General features: G+C 44.1%; 1 protein-coding gene across 1 annotated transcript; it reads right to left on the bottom strand.

The window, feature by feature from the left end:
* Window positions 1-1133: 1133 nt before the first annotated feature.
* On the bottom strand, window positions 1134-4148 carry ADAM30 (ADAM metallopeptidase domain 30). The gene is made up of 2 exons (XM_058716033.1): window positions 2921-4148; window positions 1134-1398 (listed from the first exon to the last, which is right to left on the bottom strand). The coding sequence occupies exons 1-2, from the start codon at window positions 3532-3534 to the stop codon at window positions 1329-1331; spliced, it is 684 nt and encodes a 227-aa protein (XP_058572016.1). The 5' UTR covers window positions 3535-4148; the 3' UTR covers window positions 1134-1328.
* Window positions 4149-11534: the final 7386 nt, after the last annotated feature.

The following is an 11534-nucleotide window of genomic DNA, read 5'->3' as shown; positions in this document are numbered from 1 at the left end:
CATTGGTTCGTGCAGTGCGAGCTCTCGATATGGTAGCCATCATTAGCAGTGTTGCAGCTATAATTAAATGCCCTCGCTTTCGCAGGATGTTTCCTGGTGATGGCAGAGCCTGAAAAATGTTAGAATTATGATCATCACAAGGTCAGTGTTTTCTTGTTCTCCTCTGAGTAAAAACAGTCCCCCCAAAGTCCAAGGGGACAACTCTTTACAACGAACTTCCTGCAACTTCCTCCATTAGAAAAACAAAGTGGCTGAGAAAAGCGGGTCTGGTGAGCCTGCAGTGGTTCTAGGGGAGGGAGGAGCACAGGGGTGAGGCGAGACAATAGCAGGAAGGCTTGACTTAGAGCAGCGGGTGAACTCTTGGGCTGACACAGGTCTGGGAGGCGTGAGATCCTCCCGGGGCTTGAGAGGCGGGCACTGACTCTTCCAAAGCTGCTGCTCAGACCTCCTCTCCTCCCACCCTCAGCACTGGGCAAAGGGGAGAGAATATTTGGAGGCAGATATGGGGGTACATGGTGGAAGGTGTTCCTCACTTCTGCTCTACTTACGGGTGTAACAAACTTAGGGCCACCCATTCACAAAAGACCTGCTCCTGCAAGAAAAAGCCCAAAGCACTGAACTTTGTTGAAAGTCTTGCCCCAGGATGCTGCCAGTGTTTCTCATCATTTATAGACTGGGGTGAAATGCAAGAGTTATGGCAGATTAGTGTCCTTCACCCAGCTGAGATTGCCCCAAACGCCTGTCAGAGACCATACATCTACAAAGCCGCGGGGACCCATAAAATGACCACGACAGGGGAAAAGAATTACCAGAGGGACACCCCTTATAAAGTATCGCTTTCTATGTCTTTAAAACGTGGTAGTCAATTTCTAAAATCTATCAGTCAGCATGGGGCCCTCGTACAGAGCCCTCACTGAGCACGTTGAGAGAGGCAGAGAGAATGGCGGACGATCGCTTTGTTTACCGTGATTCTGAGTGACAGAGGACTCTACTGTGAAAACCAGTGTAATCCTGTGAAAACAATATTCAGAGCTCTAGTGTTCAGAAAACACTGGGGCAGACTTTTCAGGATATCCAAGACTTGATCACAAATGAAGGAGCAGGTGAATACGAAAAAAAACAAAAAACACTGATTCGTTTCCCAAACAAGAATATCGTTTATCTGCTGATCCAAACTCGAAGGAAAATTATGTAAAAAAGGAGCTGGAAGGAGAACAAAGTGCTGTCTGGCTACATGAATAAGTTTGTTGAGTGTATGGCTCTGTGTTGTAAAATGACTGTGGGTTGCCTGATTACCTGTTTGGGTTCTTGACATTTTTCGCCTTGGATTATTGAGCTCCAGTGGTAACTGGTGCTATTTCTCCCTGTCTGGGTATTAAACATTCTCCTATCACTCTCCTGAAAAACACAACGATCACGGAGATGGCTAAGAAAATAAGGCGGGTTAACATAATGGGCACAATCTGAACTGGGGCAGACACCTCCTCTCCCAGCGCTCTCGCTGGCCCGCTGTCAGTGCTTCCTCCATACCCTGTCTCCTCACAGAAGGGTGGGGCCCAGCCATAAAGGCAGTGGCAGTTTTTTTTATTGTTGCAAGTGCCTCGGTGGTTGCACTTCTCAGGCTGACAGTCAAACTCAAAGACTGAGATAGGTATACAAGTACCGTTCATACATATTCGGCCCACACCACACGGGGTACCGTCATTTACTACACCTATGTCGGGTATTCCCATGGGCATCATGGATTTCTGGTAGCCCGTCCCCCAGCAAATGAGGCTTTCATCTTGCAGGGAAGTAGAGATACTAGTAGTATGATGTGGCAGATCAGGGACGATTTCGACATTTATACACACATTGCACTTTGTGCAATGCCACACATTGCATTTTGCGTGGTACAGGTTTTATAGGCATTGACTTCCACAATCCCACAGTTCCCATACTGGTCACCCATCATATTAACTACTTCATAGCACTGATTGGGAGCCTCCTTGGCACCAGGTCCAAAAATGCTTTGGCACTGCCTGTGTCTGGAATGGCACCCCTTCCCTGTAACATTGGGACTCATGCTTGCAAGGGCTTCCATCCTGCTTCTACGTGTCTTCTGGGCAGTAAGCGGAGATGCCACTGCAGTACTCCGGAAGGTCACAATCATTTTCGTTCTTCTGACAAGTGTACCCAAGTGGACGAAACTGACAATTAGGACAGCAAAGTCCGGCGCTACAGCTGGCACCAGGTGTGAGTTTACAATCTGATTTGCAACACTTGTCATTCCTGCAGTCCTCTATTGAACCCCAATCACATTCTTCATCCTCTTCCACAATTCTGTTCCCGAATCTGGTAATCACATAACCCAGTCCCGGGGTATTAGACAGTCGCCGTTTGAATGTATGTAACTATGATAATTGATGTAACTACAATTACTAAACCCGTCAATCCCAGTGCCCAGGATACAAGTTTTCTTACCCTTACAACGACAGTCTTTTGTATCATGTTGCATTCCAATACCATGGCCCAGTTCATGCGCAGACCATCGGCTGGCTTCAAGGATATTTAGATTCCTAAAACTACTGATTGATCCACTAGAATTCGTTGAACATGCACCTCCGATATAGGCCCACCCAAGAGAATGAATAAAAGCAGTTGTGACAAACAAATGTGTCCGATCTGCTGGAATTTGAGGAGAGACGTGTATTCTAAGATATTTTAAAAACGCTTCTAGAATTTGGCTTGTGTTCATTTGGCGAATATTTATTCTATCTCCACTGGTCCAATACCTTTTAGATGTACCCTCACACTGACATCCCTAAACAAGGCATCCATAATCCCAGCCAAAGGAATGGCATCATGTACAATCTGAGTAGCATTGGATTGCAAAAAAATATATCTACTGTGATCAAAGACCATGACTGTTTCCACATACCTCTGATGGGAATAGGATTCAGCAAAGTCCCTAAGCCTAGCCATATTCTCACCCTGGGCCATCTGTTTTTCTAGTTCGTCATTAGTTAAGCCACAGGCCTCATTCTGAAATGTGTTCTCTTTCTTCAGGAGATACATGACATGTTCAAAACTGGAAGAGGCTTTGAGGGGCTCCATTTGGTGACGTTCGTCATAAATTTTCAGTATGCCTCGGAGACCCCCAGTGCACATACTGAAAGTAGCTTCGGAATCCTGATTTCCTTCGATCAAGCCTATATAGTAGCAATCCCTGGGTATGTAAGGGTGATCCTCCAGGAGCTTCCCTTGTTCCGTGAAGGAGAAAACCTTCAGATTTCGGGGCAACAGAAGCCTCCAGGGCCACAAGTGGAGGACATACTTCTGGCCTTTAACCTGCAGGAGGTAGGACACTTGCTTGACCGGGCCTTGCTGCCCTCCCCGGAAGCTCAACTGCTTGGGAATGATGATTTCATACGACTCAAATCCCCACTCAGGGTGAAAAATTAAATCTTCGCCAAGAGCCTCAGCCAGGAGCCCCACGAGGACTAGCACCGGGAGCGAGCGGCCTGGGGAGCGTAAGGTCCTCGCTGACCTCATAGCAGCCCCAGGGAGTCAGTCCCGACGGCCGGCCTGCGAGTCAGGTTCCAGGGGCGGCCGCTAGGGGCGTGGGAGTTCACGGCGCGGAGCTCCCGGGGCAGGAGCAGGCGCGGCGGGATCTCCGGCCTCCCGGGCTCGGTCGGGTCTGTTGACATTCCCAGGGAGTCTCCAGTTCGGTTTTCCGGGCGGTGCCGCCGTTGGGCGCGCGCGGGAGGACGGAGGGAAAGGTGCGCGAGGAGAAAACTGGGAAGAGGGGCGACCGCCACGAGGGGTGGGGAAGGGCCGAGCACAGCTTGGGGAAAGGAGAAGGAATAGAGAAATAGGAACAAAAGAGATCTTGTTAAAGGGTCACTACGTCCTGCGCCATGTCGCCCGTTTCCAGACGCCCTAGGACACATCTGGTATTTTCCGTCGGAGGGAATCTGATGTTTTCTAGGCCACTGTGCGCGCCTCACAGTCACGCCATTCCCAGTTTCCCCTGCGTTCGCTTGCGCAGCAGGAGAACCTCAGGGTAGGGTCTGATCCCCGCCCCCACGCGGGGCACCCAGCGCCGGGCTGCAGGCCAGAAAAAGTTTCCAGGTGGCTCTTTTTGTCGTGCGTCCTTGGGACCCGGGGACTAGCGGGATTGGGGCGACTAGTGGGGAGAGGTGTGCGGGAGTGGAAGAATCTAGGAAGAGAAAAACACTTGCGACAGCAGATCCCCCAGAGTTCTCCGAGAAAGGCAAATAGGTGGTTATGTTTGTAGTATGCGTGCAGAGGGAGGGAGGAGACCAAAAACGGCCACGGATCGAGAGGATCCCGAAACGACTGAGGATACCAAATTTTGATGAGGGCGTAGAATGGTAACTCTGCAGAAATCATTTAATAGGCTAAACCACGTTAGAAAGCTGGTTAGCAGTATCTCATATGGTTGAAAACATGCAGACCGTATGATGGAGCAATTCCACTCCTAGATGGATACCCTACAGAAATGTGTGCATAAATTCGCCCGGGTATTTGGAAGCAGCAATATTCCCCAAATTGGAAACAATTCAAATTTCCGTCAGGGGTAACCGCGGTAAGGGACATGCACTGTTGGTAAAATAAATCAAGGAAATAATTACCAGAGCTGTGACGACGACCGTCACCCTAAGACTAGGGTGAACAGAAGGGGCTGTATTCAGGAGTGGATGAGGGAGGGGCCGGTGTGGTTCAGGTAGCTTCTAGAGTGCTAGCCTGTTGGTAGTGTATGTCTTGACCACTGGGGTTTGCTGTACATATTTGTTAAACCGTGCCTAAACATTTATGCTTATTTCTGTGTATATTTCACAATGAAAACAATGTTTTAATAATGTAGAAATTTGTGTCTACTTTCCGAGATGAAACAAACATGCTTTGGGATCCTTAATCTTTAGGCTGACAGATTAGCTTGGAGTCATAAAGATACTGTTGAAAGGATAGTGCCAGTAGATTAAATATGACCAATATATATTTTTAACTTACATCGTAAGATTTTATATCACTGATATATTTTGTCCCTTCCTATGTTTGTTTTTTTTTTTTAAGAATATCCCCAAGGGGCGCCTGGGTGGCGCAGTCGGTTAAGCGTCCGACTTCAGCCAGGTCACGATCTCGCGGTCCGTGAGTTCGAGCCCCGCGTCAGGCTCTGGGCTGATGGCTCGGAGCCTGGAGCCTGTTTCTGATTCTGTGTGTCCCTCTCTCTCTGCCCCTCCCCCGTTCATGCTCTGTCTCTCTCTGTCCCAAAAATAAATAAAAAAACGTTGAAAAAAAATTAAAAAAAAAAAAAAAAAAAAAGAATATCCCCAAGGTTTTGAGAGGGCCATCATTCATTCATAATGTCCCTTTTGGAAGAGAATTATTAAGAGAAAATTTTATAGATAAAGAGCTTCTGACTTGGCATTAACATAAAACTAAGCACAACACAGAGCAATGTTTATTTCTCTACAAAAGTTACTTTTTGTATCAGTCTGGGTTCAGTCAGGAGAAAGAATCCATATCAGAGGTGAAGAGGGAAAGGTAATATAGAGAATGATTAATCTCAACAGGGAATTGGAGGAATAAGAGATTTGCTGGTAAACTGCAAAGGGAATTCTAAAGAATATTGGAATTGTGGCTATAATACTTAATACGACAGACATGCAGAAATATAATGAGATATGGTCTAAAATAAAATATAATATGTATATTATATAATGTAGTATACGTACCAACCCTAGGGGTGAAACAGGCCACCCAGGAGGAGCTATCCTCCTCCTAGGGCTGAGATCAGATATTGTCAGATGCCACAGCCTTGGACACTGAATGGCAGAGAAGTCAGTGTGGTGTCAGAGTGATTCACTCTGGTGGATCTTGCCAGAAATCCAACCTCTAATGTACCAGGGAAGCTGTTCACAGGAAGGTGTCTCACTCAGGCACTCTAGGGCACTTGGGGAAAGCTGTTCAAGAAAAGGCATCTCACTGGGCACTCGAATACACTCTGCTACAAAACCATCTGGGAACAGAGGCTGCCTGGCATTGCCACCAGCTGCTGGCTGCCTCTGGCTGCCATACACTGCAGATGCTGGATGCTGGAGAAGCTGCCTGCACTTTAGGAGCCTGGCACTTGGGAAGCTACTTACACTAAGGCTGGGGGTGGGGAGGGAAGAGAGGGTGACACCAGAAGGAAGCCTGGAACCAGGAAGGAAAACCTCTTACTCCTCCTACAAGATCTCTCCAGCACCCTCTACTGATAAAGCTAAACAGTGCCAGCTGGCAAAGCAAACATACTTAGAGGACCAAGACCCATTTTGGCAGAGTTGGCAGTGAGGATGATTTCAGAGCTAAGAGGCGATGAACTGAAAATCAGCAAGTCTGCTCTAAGGAATCAGATCTGCCAGTCGGGAGAGGCAAGATTACAGAATTCTAGTCAGCATTCGCTTCGCTGTCACACAGGTGTCTGAGGCTGGGACAAGGAATGAGGGCTACCTCCTTACAGGGTGATTCTGAGGCACAGAGGGAATTGCTCGAGCCATTTTTTCTCTCCAGGGTTCTCTATGAGGTTAACAGAGGCCTCTAAATCCATAGTCCCCAACATCCCAGTTTTTCTCAGCTGACTTGGCTTCATAGACTCCTGTATCCCACAGCCAGAATGCATCTGATTTCTTTTACCATTTGGTTGGAGCCAATAATCACTAACAGGAAATGATTGTTCCTTCGTTTGTTTGTTTGTTTGTTTTTAACAACTCTCTCGTCCTGTTTAATGGAAACAGGTTCTAATAGTTTGCATTTCTTCTTGGACTTTTTATGAAATGGTCTATAACTAATGACTTTCCAGTGTTCCTGGCCAGAACTAAGGACTTCCAGACTGCGTTGAATAGAACATGTGAGAGCTGGCATCTGTGGTAGACCTAACCTCAAAGGTAACAAATCTGTAAATTCATCATTAAATGTGATAGCTGTAGGTTGTAGTAGATACCTTTTGTTAGTTTTAGGAAGTTCCTCTTGGTTTCTAATTTGATGTTATCTTTTATAATTTCTGTCATGAAGATTTGATTTTAGGGGCGCCTGGGTGGCTCATTAGGTTGAGCATCTGACTTCGGCTCAGGTCACGATCTCACGGTCTGTGAGTTCGAGCCCCGCGTCGGGCTCTGTGCTGACAGCTCAGAGCCTGGAGCCTGCTTCAGATTCTGTGTCTCCCTCTCTCTCTGCCCCTCCCCTGCTCATGCTCTGTTTCTCTCTGTCTCTCAAAAATGAATAAATGTTAAAAAAAAAATTTTTTTTTAAAGATTTAATTTGACCAAACACTTCGTTTAGTCTATTGAAATGGTTGCACAAGTTGTCTTCTGGATGTGGTGACATCTATTAATTAATGTTAACCATCCTTTCTTTCCTGAGGAAAAAAAATTTCTTAGTCTTGATGGCTTTATATATTATTTACTGCTTGTTTCAGTTTGGTAATAGTTGATTTATAATTTTTGCACTTATGTTTATAGGTAAGATAGTTCTATAATTTTCCTTACTTGTATCATCTTTGTAGGGCTTTACTGTCAAAGAAATAGATTCACAAAATGAGCTGAGGAGTATTTTATTTTTAATTCTCTGGAAGGTTTATGATAAGGACTATCTGTGCTTTTAAAGTTCAGTAGAAAAAAAAAGGTTCAATACATATTACCCATTATAGAACCTAGGCCTCATTTTTTCCCAAATATATTAGAATATATTTGTTTATAGTCATGATTTTTAACCTGCCGTGTCTGCCTCAAATCCTTTATCTCCCTAGTACTGTTAATTGTGCTTTCTTTATATTGTTGATTCTTGCCAGAGAGTATTCTATGTCTTTCAGCAAAGCAGATTTTAGTTAATTTAATTATCTCTATTACTTTTTTTTTCCAGTTAGCTCATTAACTTTTGTTTGTCTTATTTCCTACCTTCTATTTCTTTAGATTTAGATTATGGTTCTTTGTCTAATTTCTTGAATAAAATGCTTAGATTATTGATTCAGCCTTTCTGCTGTCCTATAAGTATTTAGGTTGAAGTTTCTCTGTTTAAAGCTTTAGTTGCTTTCCATAAGTTTTTTTTAATTGGTATTTCAAAAGTAGTGGTACTAGTTGATAAATATTTTTGTGCAGTTTCTAAATATCTTCTAACTTATATTTGTATTAATTTTTCATACACATAGGGCTGTTGGTTACAGTTTTATTTTCCTTCTTTTTTTAATTAAAAAAAATCTTTTTTATTTGAGAACACAGGCAGCAGCGAGGGGCAGAGAGAGAGGAAGAGAGAATCCCAAGCAGGCTCCATGCTCAGCATGGAGCCCAACACAGGACTTGATCCCACAATCCTTGGGTCATGACCTGAGTCAAAACCAAGGGTCAGACACTCAACCAGCTGAGCCACCCAGGAGCTCCTATTTTGTTTCTAGTTTGAAACTATTGTGTTCAGAGATAATTGTCTATATAATACTGATTCTTTGAAACTCTGAGATCTTGACATGGCTTCACCTGTGTTTAATTTTTGTGAATGTTCCAGATATTCTTAAAATAAATTCATGAACTCCCACTGTCACAGTCAGCGCTCTGTGTATAACAGGGTGTTAAAATGGGATTCTCTCTGTCTTGGAGAGACACAGGCCTCTGTTGATGTCTGTCAGTCTATTTTTTTTTTTTTTTTTTTAAGAGAGAGAGAGAGAGAATCGTTTTTTTTTTTTTTTTTTTTTTTTAACGTTTTATTTATTTTTGAGACAGGGAGAGACAGAGCATGAACAGGGGAGGGTCAGAGAGAGGGAGACACGGAATCTGAAACAGGCTCCAGGCTCTGAGCTGTCAGCACAGAGCCCGACGTGGGGCTCGAACTCATGGACCACGAGATCATGACCTGAGCTGAAGTCAGACGCTTAACCAACTGAGCCACCCAGGCGCCCCTGATGTCTGTCAGTCTAAGGCCATCAGGGGCAAGCCTGGGAATCAACCAAAGATGGATTTATCACTGCTCTTTGCTGCGGGGAAAACTGCATACAGGCGGGAAATGTGGGTGTATCAGGAAGTGGGTGGGTTTACTATAGATTTGGACTTGTGTTAGGTGTTAGGACTTGTGTTAGGTGATACTGAGATGGGTTGAAAGAATTGAGTATCTTCGTGAATTTTGTCCCAGTTGCGGGCATGACCAGATAGAGTTATGATTTTTATCTAGCAGGTGGAAGAATAGAGCAGAGCTAAAACTGCAACTTATAAAGAGGCAGTGGTCATTCAAGTTTTCAGGAGTCCTGGATGTTTGGTAATATTTGCAATTAGTAATTTTTAAAAGGTTATTGATGTGTGTGTGTGTGTGTGTGTGTGTGTGTGTGTGTTTGCTACTGTAGATGTGATCTTCTCTTCCATTTCATCCCTCAGTCGGTTTTGTTGATAACAGAGGTTTTTCTTTTTTTAAAAAATTGTTTGATGTTTATTCTTTTTTGAGAGAGAGAGAGCGCGTGCGTGAGTTGGGGAGGGACAGAGAGAGATGGAGAGACAGAGTCCGAAGCAGGTTCCTACTGTCAGCACAGAGCCTGATATGGGGCTCAAACCCACGAACCACAAGATCATGACCTGAGCCAAAGCCTGACGCTTAACTGACTGAGCCACCCAGGCTCCCCATAACAGAGGTTTTTCTATGAACTAAATTTACATCGTTTGACTTACTAAATTCCTAATGGTGTAGTTTTTCAGTAAGTTGTCTTATTAACCTCAGGTGTAGATAGCTTCTCTTCCTCCTTTCCAATTCTTATATGTAAAACCCCATAATAACCACAGATTCTGATATAACAGGATTGGTGATTGGTGTCCAGCCTCTGCCAGGTCCATGTTCTTAAAACTCTGGGAGTACAGAGAGAGTGGTTATGCGTGCATTTAGCTGACCCAAAGTTTCTGTAGTAGGCATATGAAGCAGAGGATGACTTGCAGTGATGTTCTTGCAAATCCCAGCCAGACTACAGAACCTAGAATCCTCAAACATACTTGTGCTGAGGCAGACAAGTGCCACCAGATAGTGCCAAATGGCAGCCAGGACCCTGACGGAGATGGCTTATCCAGCTAGCCAATAGCTGGTTCACCTCACTCACATAGTGAGGTTTGCAACTATGCAATCCCACATTTTATACAATTGCATTGAAAATATATTTCCTTCGTGGGTTAAGTATTGCAAATAATGTTTTTAAGAATAAAATAATCCCCATGAACCAAAGTTATGAAAACAAGTAACTGGGAAAGGAAGGAGGGAAGAAAGGGAGGGGAGTGAAAGGAAAGGGAAATACAGGAGTCTTTGCTATATGTATCTTGTCATCTTTAAGCATCTGAAACAAATATAAAAATTAACATTTTATAATATAAAATTATATATAATTATATGCTATAACTTTTATATTAGGTGTTTATACATTTCTGTCAGTTATTATACATTTTATTGAAGTACAATTTACCTAAGTAAAATGCACAAATCTTAAGCATATTCTAAACAAAATTTTACATATGTATACGTTCATGTGATCACCACCCAAGTCAAGATGTTTTAAGACTCCAGAAAGATTTTTCTTGCCCTCTTCTCAGTCAAGACCCTTCTCCCAGAAAAATATTCACTCTTCTGATCCCCATTTGCCACTGGTTTATTTTTCGTGAAATTCTATAATGGAATCATACAGAATGTATTCTTTTGTCTGGCTTAATTTCCTCAACATTATGTCAGCAACAATTCTCCATATTGTTGCATGGTTTTCTTTTTTTTTTTTTTTTTTAATTTTTTTTTTCAACGTTTTTTATTTATTTTTGGGACAGAGAGAGACAGAGCATGAACGGGGGAGGGGCAGAGAGAGAGGGAGACACAGAATCGGAAACAGGCTCCAGGCTCCGAGCCATCAGCCCAGAGCCTGACGCGGGGCTCGAACTCACGGACCGCGAGATCGTGACCTGGCTGAAGTCGGACGCTTAACCGACTGCGCCACCCAGGCGCCCCTGCATGGTTTTCTTTTTAAAAATTTCTGTGTAGTATTCCATTGAAAGGAGGTACCATAATTTGTCCATCCTACTGCTGATGCTCGTCTTAATTTTGGGTGCTCAAAGCCAAGGTGGTGAAGAAACACACCAGTAGATCAGGAAAATAAATTAAGTCAGGATTACCAATACATAATTCCTTTTACTTTGTGTTTCCTGCCTTGACACATCAATAGCAGGCTGCCAGTAGAACTTTCTTAGAAACGTTAGAGCTGTAGGGAGAATGTTTTGGATAAGTATGTGTTCACACCTGCAGGTACTCTCTTCCTTTCTCTACCAACTTCCCCACCCCAGAAAGCTGACATGTATCAATGGATCAAATTCAACAGCCTCCTGTATTTTCAGACTTCCATTTGGCTCCAGCAGAAAGTCTGGGTGGTGGGGCACCTGGGTGGCTCAGTCAGTTGGGTGTCCAATTCTTGTTTTTGGTTCAGGCTGTAATCTCACAGTCATGGAATTGAGCCCTGGGTCAGGCTCTGTGCTGGGCATGGAGCCCCTTAG

The sequence above is a fragment of the Neofelis nebulosa genome, chromosome 2 (genome assembly GCF_028018385.1).
Source record: "Neofelis nebulosa isolate mNeoNeb1 chromosome 2, mNeoNeb1.pri, whole genome shotgun sequence".
NCBI lineage: Eukaryota > Metazoa > Chordata > Mammalia > Carnivora > Felidae > Neofelis > Neofelis nebulosa.
This window is presented reverse-complemented; position numbering and strand designations above follow the sequence as displayed.